General features: G+C 40.4%; 1 protein-coding gene across 2 annotated transcripts in view; it reads right to left on the bottom strand.

Moving 5' to 3' along the window:
* Window positions 1–12,685, bottom strand: part of spock3 (SPARC (osteonectin), cwcv and kazal like domains proteoglycan 3) — a 36,244-nt gene extending 23,559 nt beyond the window's left edge. The window contains exons 1-3 of one of the 2 annotated variants that reach the window (XM_056279611.1): window positions 12,619–12,685; window positions 12,350–12,472; window positions 677–716 (exon numbers count right to left, since the gene is read on the bottom strand). In XM_056279611.1, coding sequence (XP_056135586.1) covers window positions 677–716; window positions 12,350–12,472 — 163 coding nt within the window. In that variant the 5' untranslated portion in view covers window positions 12,619–12,685. Of the gene's footprint in view, window positions 1–676; window positions 717–12,349; window positions 12,592–12,618 lie in introns of those variants that run through there. The other variant, XM_056279610.1, reaches the window with a different exon arrangement.
* Between the last annotated feature and the right edge of the window lie 6,045 nt (window positions 12,686–18,730).

Genomic DNA, 18,730 nt, shown 5'->3' with positions numbered 1-18,730 from the left:
AACCATACTGCTGCTCGCTGATCATCACCTCCCCTCTTAACCTAGCTTCTATTACTCTTTCCCAAATCTTCATGCTGTGGCTGATCAACTTTATACCTCTGTAGTTACTCCAGCTCTGCACATCACCCTTATTCTTGAAAATTGGTAGTAAGCAGGGTCTTACTAAGTACATTACTCTAAAATAACAACGTCTTTCAATCAAGCGGACATTCAGGAGATTCCTGTTTAGGTCATGTCCTATTGCTACACCACATTAAAGATTTCAGCACATAGTGTTTTAGTACTTGGATCTAGTATAGCCATTTAATTTCAAAGTGGTCTCTCCAAAACAGAGAGGCTGAACACTGCTACACACGCACGCACGCGCGCACGCACGCGCGCACGCACGCACGCACGCACGCACACACACACACACACACACACACACACACACAAAATAAATGTTGGATTTATTTAAAACTGTTTTGTCAAGTAGTTCCAGGCAACTATGTTAAGTAACTTCTAATTCCTTGAGTACAAAATAAAGTTTCTTAGAAGTTACTTAACACAGTTGAATGGAACCATTTGGTATGACATTTCTAAGTAAATCCATCATTTGGTTTTTTTTTTCCGAATGCATCAAACCATCAATACAGCCACAAACATGACACTCTCTCTTAAACACATGCAGACCCACCTTGGTCAAACGGTTTCGATGGAGTCCATGTTCCTGGCTCCTAAAATGGAAAGAGTTGATTATCTTTTAGTTTATTAGAGCATTCAAAACCATATGTAGGACAAAGCAAACACAGGATAAACAGGCATACAAACCTCCACTTCCTTCATGAGAAAGCATGAGAGAGAGGGAGTGACAAATTAATTTTAATTATGTTAGTGGATATTCTGAATAATGACATGGAAAAGGAAGAGATGCTAAAGAATTAGTAAACACAAAGACACACATGCACACATTCAAGAGGAAACAGGTGGAGCACGCATTAATTTAGTTAATGTCACTTTGATTACATGAGGGTAATTCTGCACAATCAAACTTGCCACATTATTGCTTGCAGTGACAGTAATCACAAGTGTGAGACGGATGTGTTTATAAAGGACTTGTGTGAGAGCATGGGCAGCCTCTCACATTTCCATCACCCAACTGCATTTTGTGACCACATCCACATAATGACATGTAATTAACAGACATTTTAGGCAGGGAAAATTATTTAACGAAGTGAACAGAAATTCAAATGACATTTAAGATGAAACAGCTTCACACTGTTATGATTACAGGAAATGCAGATGAGATGTTGACACAGGATAGGTACGCTGTGAAAAATACTTTAAAAAGCAAGTCGCAAATAGTGAAAAAGAAGATATATATTTAACAAATCCAACACATAAATTTTACTTTCTGTACAAAATTAAAACAGTTCCATGCCAAAATTGGATCATCACATTCATTCATTCATTCATTCACGCCCAGGACAGGTCTCCTGTCCCTTTTAGTGCCCATACACACACATACATACACATACATTTATTTTTGCAATTTAGAGTCCCCATGCCATCTCCATAAAACAGGCTGGGGTGAAACCCAAGCCCCTGTGAAGCAATATAAATATAACCAAAAAGCCTCCATGACACTTCAACTGTCACAGATAATTCTTTCTTTTCTTTTTTTATTCATCTCTGGTCAGCTTAGGTTTCGAAATGTGGCCTTCGGTGTGATGATCACATAAAGTTTAGGTCAGGTTGACGTTAATATTAAACATAAATACATTTACATTATGATTAGTCTTGCTTTGTGGTTTGATTACAAGATATCAAGAGTCAAAAGTCAGTTCATTTGCCTTTTTTCCCCCCTCTCTTTTTCTCCCCAATTGTACTTGGCCAATCACCCCACTCTTCTGAGCTATCACGGTCGCTGCTCTACCCCCTCTGCCGGTCCGGGGAGGGCTGCAGACTACCACACGCCTCCTCCGATACATGTGGAGTCGCCAGCCGCTTCTTTTCACCTGACAGTGAGGAGTTTCACCAGGGGGAGGTACCACGTGGAAGGATCACGCTATTCCCCCCAGTTCCCCCTCCCCCCGAACAGGTGCCCAGACTGACCAGAGGAGACGCTAGTGCAGCGACCAGGACACATACCCACATCCGGCTTCTGACCCGCAGACATGGCCAATTGTGTCTGTAGGGATGCCTGAGCAAGCCAGAGGTAACATGGGCATTCAAACCGGCAAGCCCCATGTTGGTAGGCAACAGAATAGACTGCTACGCCACCCGGATGCCCCAGCTCATACTAAAATTTAAGAAAACGGAGACACAGGGAGTAAATTGCTGGGTAATGATGCATGGTAAAAGTCAGCCTAATAAATGTCAGAAACTAACAGAGGTGTGAGTCTCCACTATTCAGGAATAGAGGTGACTGTATACTAGCTCAGGTCAGGGGTATCCGTGCTTTCTTTAGCTTGCCTTGCTTCCATATTTTGCCTCAACACTTCTTCCCCTCTCTGAAAACAAAATGAGCTCTGGCCTCAGGGATACTCCGCAGTCTCTCCATCCCTGCTGTCTCCCCTCTTTCTGCATTTCTACAACTTACTCTCTCTACAAATAAATTCAATATATTAGAGTCCTCTCAATTGTTATGTTCTGATGTGTATGTGCATATTTATGGGTATAGGTACTATATGTAAGTGTGTATGGTTATGCTTATGAATGTGTGTATGCATAGTGTACACGTAAGCGTGTGAGTGTGAGTTAAACCTTCTGTTTTCTCCATATTATGTACATGCACGTGTATTTGCTGTGTGTGTGTGTGTGTGTGTGTGTGTGTGTGTGTGTGTGTGAGCGCATGTGTGTGTGGAATTGAGACTGACTCAGTGTTGGGATAAAAAGTAGGACAAATCTGAAGAAAAACTGAGTTCAAGACATATCAAACTGCTCCTGCAACAATGAGGGCCTGCCCTTTCTCTTTCTAAGGATTAAGCTCTTGATTTCTCAGTGCTTATTTATCTACTTTTCTTGACCTTCACTGCTGACTATTCACACCTTCTACACCTGTTACATCTCTCCATCCCTCTACCACTTCTGTCTTGCTCCCACCTAATTGTGTTTGTTTCTCCATTCATTGTCTCCAGAGATTAATGTGCACAGTATTCTTCAGTGATGAAAACAACATTAAAGATTATGTTGGGCTATATCTTTTTCTACATTATTTGCATATTCTGTATATATTTTCTTGGTTGTTTGCTCTTGTTGTTATTGTATTGTATAACTATGTTGTATGTTTATTTATGTATGTATGTATTTATTTATTTTTTGGATTTTCCCCCCTTTTCTCCCCAATTGTACCTGGCCAATTACCCCACTATCCTGAGCCAACCCGGTCACTGCTCCACCCCCTCTGCCGATCCGGGGAGGGCTGCAGATTACCACATACCTCCTCTGATACATGTGGAGTCGCCAGCCGCTTCTTTTCACTTGACAGTGAGGCGTTTTACCAGGGGGACATAATGTGTGGGAGGATCACGCTATTCCCCCCAGCCCCGCCCCCCCCGAACAGGCACCCCGACCGACCAGAGGAGGCGTTAGTGCGGTGACCAGGACACATACCCACATCTGGCTTCCCACCCGCAGACACGGCCAATTGTGTCTGTAGGGACATCCGACCAAGCTGAAGATAACACGGGGAATCAATCTGGTGATCCTCGTGTTGGTAAGCAATGGCATAGACTGCTAAGCTACCCTGACGCCCCATTTTTAAATTTTTTTTTACTATTTTATTATCCTAGGATGCCTAGCATCATCAGGCAAAGGGACTACAGATGGAAACTAGCTTCTTAGCTAACTTGGGGACATTTACATTTGTTTCGACTGTTGATTAATGTACATTGTCCCTTCCCAAATAAACATCTCATTTCATTGACTTTGATCTTGTATAATAAAGTAAAGACAGTGTGCATTGTGCAACTGTATTTAGATGTCATACCACTGTGTGATGTTACACCAAACGAAAAAACCTGCGAAGGGCCCACATACTAAAGAGCCTCGGAGAGATAAAGCAGCGCAGCGGGATACTTTAGATTTTGTTTTGATAAATTCGCTCCCAGCACTGCAGACTAAGGAGAATGAATAATGAGAGCACTGCATTGTGGGTCCAGGCCCTTTAGACAGGTCAAACAGTAAAAGTGCTTGCGGTCTGATTCCTCAACTCGAACACACACAAATACACTACATAAAACCACGACACAACACTACACATATACACACACATATATTGCATGCACCCAAATGTGAACATTCACATAATGCCAAGCCTAGACATAGATACAAGCACAACCAATCTCCCCCTCAGTCCAAATATAATTTCAGAATAAAACTCACCAACACAACACAACCAAAAATATAACTACAATGCCAGAATCTGTTGGAATTAGAGTGTCAATTATAACTGGACGAATGCACTTCAATTCAAATGGAGCGAACCAACACCCTAATATACCCTCATATTATAAAACCATAAAAACTGTAACATTCTTATACTGTCTGTCTGTCTATCTGTCTATCTATCTATCTATAGGGGAAATTGGCCTGCACACTATTGTGGTGTTGTCCTCATTTGAGAAATATATATATATATATATATATATATATATATATATATATATAACACATATATGTGTGTATGTATGTGTGTTTTGTGTAGTCATGGCTTGCAAATCGAACATGTGGAACATGTGTGTCCCCCTGAGTGTTTAAACAGCTCTTTGGCACTTTAAACTGTATCCAAATGGCTTCTGTCCCTCTCCTCCATTCACCCTTCACTGTCTCCTTCCAATAACAGTCAACAGGAACGACAAGAACACAACTAGACTCATAGAATTGTGTCTGGTTGTTTTGCTAAAGCTTATTCCACGTGCACGCAAGCATGCACACACACACACACACACACACACACACACACACACACACACACACACACACACACACACACACACACACAAAATCCCAGCAAAGTCCTTTGAAGCAGAAAAGGCCTGAAGCCCTGTACCTTCTACACATCATTCACCCTCCAGATCACAGGCAACGCAGGACAGACGGGTAGATTGCAAACCAACAAAGAGGAAAGGAAACTAGAAGAGAGGCGAGGCAAGGAGGCAGAAGCTTTTAGTTGTTCACAGGAGTATAACTGAGTGGAATCAATCCAAATAAGAATGGCAAGCTGATATCTTGTTATTGTAACTACAAAATAAGTCCCTCATTCTGAACAGTGCTCGGTTCTTTGGGGATTTTCTTTCTACATTAGATCAGGCTTGCTGTTCATCTTATTGTTTAACCTGTGCCAGTGCTTTGAGCCAGCTGAGGTCCAGTGAGCATAGCAGAATGTCGAAAGTAATAAGATGGCACCAGAGCAGCCCCCAGGCCTCCGCAACCATGTAACAGGACTTAAATCACTGGCCAGGGCCCTTTGTAGTGCACTTAGCTGGAGACCCACTTAGGGTCATCCACAAAAGATAAGCGTGACAGCTGCATGGCCAGATATTCAATGTAAATCTACAAAATGTTAAGTGATGATAAGGATTTTTGCTTTTAATATGCCAAATTATGTGTACTGCAATTTTGACAGAGTAAGAGAATTCAAACTCGAGAATATTTTTTACTAAATTACCTTCAGGACTGAGATGCTGTGTTGAAGTAAAGCGAAGCCCAGGGGGTTTCAGTTCAAGCTCCACTCCACCCATATACCATATCCACTAAATATTACTTCCCCTCTGTTTCCTGAGCATTTCTCTCTCTCCTTTGTCTCTCTCTCTGCTCATATGTATATATACATATGAACATTTCTGTGCTAATGGCAGAAATACATAACTTCTACTGTAGATATTATATGGAATGAAGGGATTTTTTTTGAAACGATAAGCAATATAAACAACAAAAAATAAGTCAATTACAAACGGCTTCCTCCCAATTTTAGATTAGATGATAAACAACGCAAATCTGTGGATTACTTACTCTTAAGAAAGCCTTCAATCGAAAAGCTTGGGAATATTTAAAGGAAAAGCCAAATAGTATAGAAAAAATAAAGACTATTAAGACTTGCCGGCCCGCTGTATAGGCAGTACAGGCAAATGCTAGGGGTGCAAGATGCTCTAGGGGGGTGCACAATTTCACCCAAAAAAAAGCCTTTTATTTTATTTTTTCATATTTATATTTAAAATATATATAATTAAATTTTACATTAATTAATTTTATTATTTTATTATTTTATTTGTATTTTATAAGATTTCTAATGCACCTCATCAATATAATATACACATGTTTTTCAAATATATAAAATTATACAGAAGTGAAATAATTTTCTTGATTGGATCTTGGACTTTGCGCTGTCCCCTCATACTCATTATTAACATGCGGTGATTAAGGGGTGGGGGTTGCCACCCTAAATTACCTATCCTGATTGAGTGACTTCTGATGTTGATGTTGATGTCGATGTTGGTGACACTTCTAAAAATCCAAAATTATCTGGTGTTCAGGGGAGGAAAAGAAAAACAGAGGAGGGAGAAAAATTTGAAAAATATAAAGGTAGGGAACTTGCTTCAGATATGGCACAGTTTCCCAACTTGCCATCAAGTAATATGACTACAATGCAACTTCCGACTTTCCTATATGAAAAGAAGCTGGCAGGAATCTATGCTAACATGTGGGAAGCTTTGTCAATTTCTGCCACTCTTCCCATAGAGAGGAACTTCTCTAAGCTTAAATTGATAAAAAAAAAAACATATATCTGAGGTCTACCATGGGGCAAGAGCATCTAACTGGACTTTCTACAATAAACATAAACCACCAAGTTTAAGAACAGCTATCTGTTCTGAAACTTGATCAGAACAAGTTTGATCGATGATTTCACAGCGAAGGGAAGCTAGAATGGTCCAACTGAAGTCCATGGCTGTAATTCAGTTTCAATGTCTTACCTTTTTTATTTATTCATATTTCTTAACGTATCCATTTTTCTATATCTATATTTAATCACAACAACCTACTATGAAGATATGTAATTAGTTGATATATTCATTTACCTTTATGTTATTGTATTTTATTCATTAGTTTTTCTAATTGTCATTTATTTACTGATTGCACATTGTGTTCACACACCAGACTGTACTGAAAGGCTGTTTTAAAACCTTATTTCTTGTTGATTTTAACCTTAGTTAAAACTGGGGCTTGTAAAGCCCCCCCCCCCCCAAATGATGTATTATAATGTATTTCTATCTGGTTATTTAAAGAGCTTTTTTACTGAATTTGTACATTTTAAGTTTTATTGACTGGATAAATAAAGGTTGAATAAGAAGAAATTAGTCTTTGACATTATTCATTAGGTGTGCTTCTTCCTGAAGTTTTTCCTTTTTGTTTCTAGTCTCTGACCAAGGAAATTACAAGGGGTGGATCGAAAGAACAAGTTCTGGCCACAAGGTGAGGGCCACAGAAAACCTTGCCTCGGGCACCATGTTATCTAGGGCCGCCCCTGGTGCTTGGACCACGTCTGCTGAGGTAATGCTGAGCCAAATGGAAAATATCATTAACACAATAATCACAGGGATTTTACAAGATATCAATATATGCCACAATATCCGCTTACATATGCAAAAATACCACATTTAAGCATTTAACTGAGGATACTAATGAAATATGATAATATTACTGAATTATTCACCAGCCAAATGCTCAAGCATATGAAAAGTAATCATCCAGGTGGGGAAGGTGGAAAAGCAGGATGTTAGCAATTATTGAATACAAATGGATGATAAGCTTTAAACAAAACACCACATGACATTATTTCAGGACAGTTTCTAATTCACGTTCGACCTACGACCATGTTTTCAGTTTTGTTTCTGCTAAAACTGATTTTCAGTTGCAAGTTACTCAAGAGTACAGCCCTGCAAAGAGGACACACTTAAGGTAAAACTTTACAACATCCACTATTTGTTTCTTGAGTCTGATTCTCTTTTCTTGGAAAGGTTTTATCCCAAATGACCTGGGCAGCTGTGTTGGCATCAATCTATTTGGCTATTTATCTACTTTCAACAATGCACTTGAAGTTGAGCTGCATAGTTTTAGGCTGTCAGTGTGTTCTGTTCAATACCTCCTTTGAAGATTGATCGATTAATTACACTTTCTCTATTACACTTTATCATAATTTATACTTTGAAATATTAGCAACAAGTCTTACACAAGACAAGTTTTTATTACAAAATAAAAGCAGGACAAAATTACAAAAATTACAGTAGAAAAAATAAAGGAAATAAAATGGATTAAACTAATTCTACAATAATAATGGTAATAATATAATTAGTAATAATAAGACAAAAGAAAAAGATGATAGGCAGGCTAATATTATTACCCATCTTTTGCAAAATGTAAAAATTATGGTTATTTGAGTCGTGTTGATTTAGCAAGTCCAAACCTATTTCAAATATCAGAGCGGGAACCTTTTTTTTATTTTTTATTTTTTATAAAATATGCATGAATCTTCCTTCATTTTCACATCTGACACGCCTTGCAAATACCTCATTACACCTCATCTGGAGCATGGTGGTTTTGTCTTTATAAATAACTACAATGCGAGAAGGATGGAAATTACCTTTGTCCTCATTATGAGCCTTGTTTCCATTACAAACAGGTAACCATGTGCCATGGAGTGCCGAGAGTTTGCAGGCCTTTTCCTTTTACCAATCATGCCAGGTGATTTCACTGTTTAGCACATCTTCAACCGAAGGGAAAACTCCCGCTGAAGTTGTTTGTTAGAAGGAAAACCTGGGACGTCCTGGCCTCCATGACACATACCGGCTTTTGTCTAATGTCTGGCCTCAGTGACTCTTAAAACACCCGGCTCATATGTCTCCCGACCACTTTTTACTGAAACCTGTACATGTACCATTTACAGCTGAAACATTACAAGTCAGATTCTGCTTCTCTAACATCATCCAAACACCAGCCTGTTGGTATCTGAAACAGTGATGGGCATTACTACCCTAGAACATGCCATATTGATCAATGATGTCAGATGGGACAATGTACAATTTACCCTTTTTTAGTTTAATATTGATTAATATTAGTGTATCAAACTCTGATATAGTTACAATGACATAGCTACAGTCAAAAGGTCCACAAATTATTATTGGTCTTGAACTTTGTCTTGAAATCAGTACCTCAATCAATTAGAGAATCCTCATCCTATTATTCATTTAAGTGTAATGTCAAGAAATGGCTTATTAAGAACCAACAATGTCAACATTGGTGCTATTCGCACACACCTTTAACATGCTTAACTATATTGTACATTAGCTATGTTGTATGTCTGCTTTTTATACATACATACATATATATATTATTTTCTATATTATCTTAATTATCTTTAATTACACTATTTGTATATTCTGTATATATTTTGTTTGTTTGCTCTTGTTCTTGTATTGTATATTAACTATGTTGCATGTTGATTTTTATTTTTTTTGTCCTATTTTATTATCATAGGAACATCAGACAAAGGGACTGCCCATGGGAACTAGCCTATTAGCTAACTAAGGCACATTTACATTTGTTTTGAATGTTGATTAAGGTACACTGTCCCTTCCCAAATAAAGGTTTTTTTAAGTCACTTTTGGCTTTGATTTGGTTTTAACCGCCAAAATTCTTGGTCTCGACTGAGATTACGGCTCGTTTGTGTTCTCACAGTAATTGCTCTCCAAAACTATTGATAAAACCCGACTTGAATGTACACATCATTGTTTAAATGTAGTTATTAAGGATGAGTTGGTAGTACAGATACACAGTGAAAGTCTGCCGGATTCTGTGAACATAAACAACCGCGGGGAAGGAAGGTAGCCTTCAACCACTTTAGTCACAGGCCGAAAGGACTTTCTTATAGTCTACCTTTATTGCAAAAAAATACCCCTTTGTGGACTGATATACACCTGTTCAAATAAACGGGAGTGTGCATACACACGGACACAAACAAAACACTCACATGCAAACACAAACCTACAGCACCAAATCTTTAACAGGAAGTGAAAGCTCAAACGCCCATGGAACAATAACACATACATTAAAATCCACCCATTTACACACACACACACACACACACACACGCGCACACAAATTAAACTGCTCGTTTTTGCACACCAGCTCAAACTCTGATGCGTGCGGTGTGGACTCAAGGTTAGAAAACAAAGCTGTGTGTGTCTCTCTCTCTCTCACACACACACACACACACACACACACAACATTCAGCTAAGCGTCAATCATTGCTGTTTCTCTGAGTCCTGTGCACCATGTTGACTTTTCTCTCCACTCTCATTAGCCAAGCTCTCCCTCATTCTAATGTCCTGTCTGTCTGTCTGTCTGTCTGTCTGTCTATCTATCTATCTATCTATCTATCTATCTATCTATCTATCTATCTATCTATCTATCTATCTATCTATCTATCTATCTATCTATCTATCTATCTCTGTCTCCTCTGTGCTGAATATTTTAAGTATCCTCTTATGACCACGTGTGTTATTTATAGACCTCCCTATAAGAATAATAAAAAAAAATCCCCCAGCGCTTTCACCTCTTTCTTTCTTTCTGTCTTCATCTTTCTGTATCTCACTTTCAAACACACACACACGGACACACGCAGACACTATCTTCTCCCCTCTCTGTCGTCTATCTTTGAAAGAGAGAGTTCAAGTCATCCTAATCAGCAGACCACATGACCAGTCACATTTCCTCTTTAGCAATGTCCTGACAAACTATTTGCATAATCCAAATCCTGCTCAATAATTGGCCCACGGATGTGTCACATGGGCCCACCTGAGCTTATGGGTTGATGTGTTAACTTGATGAGCAAGAAACTAAGAAAGGGAAAGGACAAAAATAGAGGAACTGAGAAGAGTAGAAAGATAAAAAAAAATCTAACAAAATCCACATTTGTCTTCACCTTTACAAACTATCTCATTAGAAAACAAGCATGCTCATCACAACTACTTTCAGATGATATTACAACAAAATGTTTCCTGTATGTTAGCGTTTGTTTTACTCTTCTCTAGTGTGTGTGTGTGTGTGTGTGTGTGTGTGTGTGTGTGTGTGTGTGTGTGCTGACAGTGAAACCCATTAAAGCTGCGATTAAATGCAGGATATCCTGCTGATATACCTGAAACCCACACCCACCTATTCTAGTGTAGTCTCGTTTTCAACATCATGAAAAACAAATAATCACCGTGTGGCTACAGTGGTCTGAAATCTTAACCTTCATTCAAATTTAGACAAATTACAAACTACATTATTTCACACGCAGGGGAAACGTCAAATGATGCGGGCGATATCGATAAACTGACATTTTACAGATTACATAGGCTTGACATTTGTAAAAGTGTGAACTCTGTGGGACAAGGCCACTGATTACGCTTCCCTTTCAGCAGCCTAACAGGTGGCCCTCGTGATCCAAGGCTGAACAGTATACGCCATGACAGTCTCGGGCTACAGTATTACCATAGTAAGTGGCCTAATACTATAAACATGTCAGAGTAACGGTGGCTGACTGCAGCTTGATGACGCCTACTGGAAGACAGTCTACGGCAGTAACATCAATTTAACAAGCCGATCAGCGACAACACCGCAACGAAGACACAGGAGACAAACGTGGAGACAGACACATGCACACGAAGACACGAGCGCATGCCAACACACACGCGCACACACACAGTAAAAAAAAAATCATTTTGGGTCGCCTTATTATCACTATTTTCTAGGTGACTCTTTTTGCAGATATTCATGGTTTAATCCCATTTAGTGAGATGGGTCTACTTTGCAGTCTTAGTGTAGTTCTTCACTTCTCGGTGCAGATCGGGGCAGCATCCCAGATACCTGCCTATATCTATCAGGCCCCTTCGACGACCATGGTAGCATACGTTTCATCCCTGTCAGGCGCTGTGCGAGTCGCACATCTTGTTTGGACGCCTTGGGCCTTTATGCTTATCTCGCCGATGGACTATCTTCTAGCATAAACATGGATCCTAGCTACGGGCTGCGTGTGGCCGGCCGTCTCACCGGAGCTGGGGATAAACAAGTGACAAGCTACCAAAAAAATGTTAAAAAAAAATGCTGAGCCCCGTGATGCGCCGCTTGTGAAAGCAATGAAGAAGAAGAAGAAGAAGAAGAAGAAGAAGAAGAAGAAGAAGAAGAAGAAGAAGAAGAAGAAGAAGAAGAAAAAAACAAAACCGAGAGGCGCGTGATCACAAACCAGCGAGAGTGTGGGGTGTAGTGACAAGAGGACAGGAATGTGAAAAGGACAAATTAAATAAATGCGGACCAAATAAACGTGACTTACGTCTCGAAATTTATCCCATCTCCCCGCGGGCCACTTATCGTCCAAAAAATTGCCATTGCTGGAGCGTGCGGAGACCTGTCCAAAGGCGACCGCGCACACATACAGCAGGGCGACGCTCAGCATCTGAGAACACATCAGCAAATAAGACTCAAATACCGCAGTCGTCGGAATTACGACCGCGGGTCTGCTCTAAACCGGCAAGTCGACTGTTATAACGGCAGTCACTGCGTTGATGCACAACGGACGGGAAAAGACGTAATTTTTCCAACCTTGTAGGGGATCGCTGTCGCATATGAAGCTCTTCGCTGTATGCACTCGCTGCCGTTTTCTGTCAGTAGTGATAGCAGGGCTCCCCTCCTCCCTCCCTCCCTGTCCGCCTCCCACTCCACACCGGCTCTCTCAGTCAGCGCAGCATATCGTGAACGCGCATGACACCACATGCACCCGCCTGAATTATGTGCCTTCTCTCGCCCTCTGTTCGGTGCGCTAGCAATGATATAATAATGTAGTAGTATTGAAGTACTCGGACCAGAGCGAGCAGGTTTCGAGACGAGATGCAGAACAGAAGATTACATGTGGTGACTTTATACTCTATATTGTGCTGTCCTCTATTGCTTCCAAATGTCATACGTGATCACAGCTGTTATATTATATTATATTGCATTATACTGTATTATACTATATTACATTATATCATATCATATTACATTACATTATATTATATTAAATTATATTATATGTCCAAGCCTGTCTGGTACAGCGGTGAGCAGTGAGGAGGTTCATTTAACATTGCTTACAGAGGTTACAGGACATTGTTCAACCTATTAAAAGAGATGAACCTTTTTTTCTTTTTTTAAAGTGGGCCTTTTCATTCCAAGCTCAAGCTATCTCATGCAAGTCAGCTTTTGACCGACTATACTAAACTAATACTGTGGCGGACACTAGGGGCTATGCCTCTCACCCAGCAGGACTGTGAGCTGGGGGCGTGGTTTACGTTTCCGGACTCGCCGGTGCAGGGTTGTTCCTGCTGCTGTTGGTTTTTGGACTTGAGGAATAAACATCAAACTCGCCTTGGTCTCCTGTGTTTTTCCTCATTCCTGCCACAATACTATACTAAAGTATACTACCGTACCATACCAACTACTACGGCGATTACTACCATACCATACCATATTGTAGCGAATTCGGGGGGGGGGGGCAACCACAGGAACTGCCGCAGCCGGGACGCGAACTCGTATCTCCCGCGGGAGACAACGTTAACCAGTCGACTAAAGGGCCCGACCCGTTAGCCAAGGGCCAACGTGTCTGTTAACCAGTCGACTAACGGGTCCGACCCGTTAGTCAGCTGGTTAACCTTGTCTCCCGCGGCGCGGGAGATACGGGTTCGCGTGTTCCTGTGGTTGCCCCCCGAGTTCGCTACAATATTATTATCATCCCTCCATTATCCGAACCGCTTATCCTGCTCTCAGGGTCACGGGTATGCTGGAGCTTATCCCAGCAGTCATTGGGAGGCAGGCGGGGAGACACACTAGACAGGCCGCCAGTCCATCACAGGGCCGACACACGCGCACATTCATATCTAAGTGCAATTTAGTACGGCCGATTCAACTGACCAACGTGTCTTTGGACTGTGGGAAGAAACCGGAGCACCCGGAGGAAACCCACGCAGACACGGGGAGAACAGGAAAACTCCACACAGAGGACGATCCGGGACGACCCCCAAGGTAGGACAACCCAGGGGCTCGAACCCAGAACCTTGTGGCTGTGAGGCGACCGCGCTAACCACTGCGCCACTGTGTTACAATTATTATTATTTTATTTTTTTTCGTGTTTCCTGCGCCGGGTCCAAACTATGAACCTGAGGCACTATAGGGCAGATGTCACTTGATTGACAGTACTCGTCGTAATACGTGGGCTGTTCCGAGTAGGGCGAGCTTCTGGACTGCATGGATGTTGATGTTGCCTGATACGGTTGGGGAACTTTTCCATTCCCTTCTTCATGAGTCCTGGAGCTCCGATGACAACCGATGTTGTTTCAGTCTTCATGCCCCACATCCTGCTGAGTTCAATCTCCAGGTCTTTGTACTTGGTCAGCTTCTCTGTGACTTTCACTGAGGTGGGTTTTTTCCGGATGGTATTGGTATTATTATTTCATTTCATTATTATTTATTCCACTCATGGTAATGCACAGCTCCAGACAGAAACAAGCAATTCAAGATCAAACACAAATCAATTTACACATTCCATGATTGAAAAGGAGCAGGGAGAAGAGCATCTTATTTTACCTGCCCCTTACTGAACCCTAAATAAACAACAGAACAGATGGTCTGTCAGTCTGCTACTCAACAACTAATACTTACAGCAACATGAGAAATGAAAAAGAATCAAAAAGCCATACACAATAATTCACCATCAACTGAAAACCCATTATCTGACAACTCCATATTGTCTAATTATTATTTCCTTATACATTTTCTTGAACTGAAAGTTATTTGTACAACCCTTTAGATCGTTCTCTAAAGAATTCCACAGTTTGACACCACAAACCGAAATACACATCTGCTTTAAAGTAGTACGTGCATACTGATGTTTAAAATTAAATTTCCTTCTATGGTCCTCGTCCTCTGAACTAAAAACAAATATTTTTTGTAAATCTTCTGGTAATACTCTGCTTTTTGCCCTGTACATAACTAACAATGTCTGTAACTCAAATAAATCTTAATGTTTCATTAATCCTGGCTTAATAAACAGTCCGTTGGCGTGTTCTCTTGGATCCACTTTATGAATAATTCTTACTGCTCTTTTCTGTAATATAAACAATGACTTTATGTTGCTCATATACGTGTTGCCCCACACTTCCACACAGTAACTGAAATATGGCAAAAGAAGCGAACTGTACAGAATTCGCATTACCTTGTAATTTAACACGTACTTTGCTTTGTTCAAAACAGAACTATTCTTAGACACCTTTGTTTTTACATATGCTACATGAGATTTCCGTGTCAGTTTGTCATCCATTATTACACTTCAGTATCAACTCCATCTATAGACGGTAAAACATTTTCATCCTTTTTCTGTTTAGCAAAAACCATAAACTTAGTTTTGCTCAAATTTAATGATAATTTATTTTCATCAAACCATCTTTTCAGTTTGACAATTTCATTTACAATGTTTTCTGCTAAACTTTTTAAGTCATCTCCTGAACTAAAAAGAAAATAGTGTCATCTGCAAACAAAATTAACTGCAGTATCTTTGACACTTCACATTCACATGTCATTGATATATTATTATTATTATTATTATTAATATTATTATACTAATACTATACTAGTACTATACTATACTATAGTATACTATTCTGTAGTATAGTTAATAGTGTACTAAAACTCTTAATTTAGTCGAAGGATCACAAACAATTGATATTTCAGGCTTAAAAACATCATATGGCTGACTGTGACTGAACTTATTTTGTTCCTAACTGCTGCTTGATTTCTGAATACACTTTATTTGGATTTTTTTTATCGTTTGAGAGGGTCTAATGATCCAACCACCTTGGCTAAACCATACCACAAGACTAAAATGTGCCGTTTGATTTTTCTATAGGTGATTAAACGAAGAGCTCTGTGGTGGAGGGAAACTGTTTTGGGTGCATTTGCTCGGAGGTCAGTGGTTCTCAAGTCTGGTCCATAATTGAAACCCCATAGTGTTGTTGGTTGGCTAGTTAATTCATCATATTTATGCATTTTATGCATTTATGCATATTATGCATCATATTTTGTTAGATGTAAAACCATTCTGATTAGATGGCTGGAATATCGTCAGAACAGAAAACAAGCAGTAATAGGTGATATTGAGGACCAGATATGCGAAGCATTATCAAGACTGAGACACTGAGAAGGATCATTCGAGGGGGTGGGAGGGTTGCTGTCCCCTGAAAAAATTAATCTCTCTGATAACAGATCTTTGGGAATTTAACAGACTTTCTTATACTCGTTTGCTTTTTATATTTTATATTTTAATATGTTGTCATCTTGATATAACACGTCTTTATGAAAGCATTATATTAGTAATTTTGTCGAAAGTTAAAATCTTCTCTGGGTTTGTCCGAGGTTTAGCATTGGGTTTAGGAGACCCCTGACCATCCCTGGAGGAGTTATGCTTTTGAGTGTAAGAGAAAGAAATGAAAACTAATGAGAAACACAGAGGGAGGGAAAAAAGTAAAATAACATAGACTGTGTTATAGATCTGCATGTGCTAAGAGACACATCGTCAATGACGTTCCTTGGCCAATTAGATAATTTGGGTCTTATGATATCAAACATCCTCTACTCCTGCTGATGTGGCAGTAACATGGCTACAGGGCTAGATCTAGACTAACGGAGGCCCTAGGCAAAATGTATTACTAATGTATCAGTAAGAAATGTATTGATTTTCTCTGTTTCTTCATGATAAATAATAATTTAAAGGGTGGATGACACCCCAGGGAATCGCCTATCCAGCCTAAAGGCAAATCAAGTCAAGTTTATTTGTATAGCCCAAAATCACTGAGAAGTCCCATAGGGCTTTACAATCAGTGCAATGTACGAAACCCCCTATCTTTAGACCCTTGATTCTGATGAGTATAAACTTCACAAAAAAACCTTAGCGGGGGGGGGGGGATGGGAGAAACCCCAGGAAGAGCAACAAAGGAAGGATCCCTCTTCCAGGACTGGCAAACATCATGCTGTAAGTGTCGAATGCACAGAGTAGACACGAGTAACAGAATTACAATGTACAACCAGAGATTACACATAGAGCAAAACAATGCAAGATAAGATAAGATGTACTTTATTTACTTGCCCCGTGGGGAAATGCATCATCTGCATTTAACCCATCATATAGAAGCAGTGGGCAGCTGCAGCACTTGGGGACCAACTCCAGTTCTTCTTTCCATTGCCTTGCTCAGGGGCAAAGGCAGGAGTATTAACTCTAACATGCACGTCTTTTTGATGGTGGGAGGAAACTGGCGCACCCAGAGTAAACCCATATAGACACGGGGAGAACATGCAAACTACACACAGAAAGGACCTGGGATGGCCTGGGGTTCAAACTCAGGGCCTTCTTTCTATGAGGCAACAGTGCTAAGCATTGGGTCACCATGTAGCAGAATGTAGAATCCATACAGTTAACATATAGAATACAGCAAAGCAAATTTAAATGTATCAGATTTACAAAATTGGAAGAAGAGAGAGGGCAAAGCAAATGTGTTGAATTTGGGTTCATCCAAGACAACATAAGGCTAGATATACAGTCAAGAGCCAGCGAGAGAATGTGCCACCAAGTCAGCTCCCCTCAATGGAGCCCTGGAGAATAGACTTCACATGCACACAGGAGACAGACTCAGGCACAGCATTCACACAGAGGGAGAAAGAAGAAGAAAGAAGCACTGAGAGTACTTATGGGTTCTCTCATAGTTACTTATACATATAGGTATATAGGGAGTGCTGGTTAAACGTGGATTCCTCAGTGCACCACAGTGACTTGAACTGTGAAAAAGCTGAGTAGGTTATTTAGCACTTCATATTCAGTCTGCATGCAGAACTTGATAGACTGACCCTCTGCCTTTTGAAGTTCAGTCTAGGTAAATCTCCTATCCACTACTGGGTCCCATTTTATCTGCCCACCCCCCCGCTGACTCATTGCTTCTACTTGGAAGTTAATCACCTCCTCCACTGCTGTTCTTACCTCTTTCGAGAGAAGCTGGGTCAAAAGATAGCTAGTTAAGGAGCTTTTATATCATCAAGCTGCTCTCCAGAAAGAAGTCTAGTATTCAGGTTGATCAGAGCAATAATATGCAGTTACTGGTGAAACCAACCTTGGACTTTCTGAGAATGAAGGTATCTCATATCTTCATGCTGTTTCTGAGCACATTTTTAACATGGGTAGGTGGGTATGATTTCATAGCTATTGGCTACTGAAATTCAGGGCAGTCGTGTGGGTGTGGTTGGGTGGGCTAAATACTGGGGCTAAACCGCTTGCCGTAGAAAAACGAGAAATTCACTGGTGACAGCCCCCTTCCGGCTCTGTCGTCACTTTACAAAAAAAAAAATTGCGAGCGACGAGACCACCGACAGCAGCTTTGATGTTGGTTGATGCTAGATCCAACGGGGTGTAGGCACGGAAGTAGCCGTGATTGGCTGTTGCGTCGGCCAATAGACAGCGCGGAACCTCGAAGCGCACTGACTTGAAACAAACGATACGCACTGAAACATTTAGCTAGCTAGCTTACAACTGACCTTAACATTGCCAGATCGCAATGTAACGATAGCTAACGTTGACACTTGCTAACAATGGAAATTCAAAAATTGTGTCTGTCACGACCGAGGTAACACGGGGATTCGA

This window comes from Lampris incognitus, chromosome 5, assembly GCF_029633865.1.
Source record: "Lampris incognitus isolate fLamInc1 chromosome 5, fLamInc1.hap2, whole genome shotgun sequence".
NCBI lineage: Eukaryota > Metazoa > Chordata > Actinopteri > Lampriformes > Lampridae > Lampris > Lampris incognitus.
This window is presented reverse-complemented; position numbering and strand designations above follow the sequence as displayed.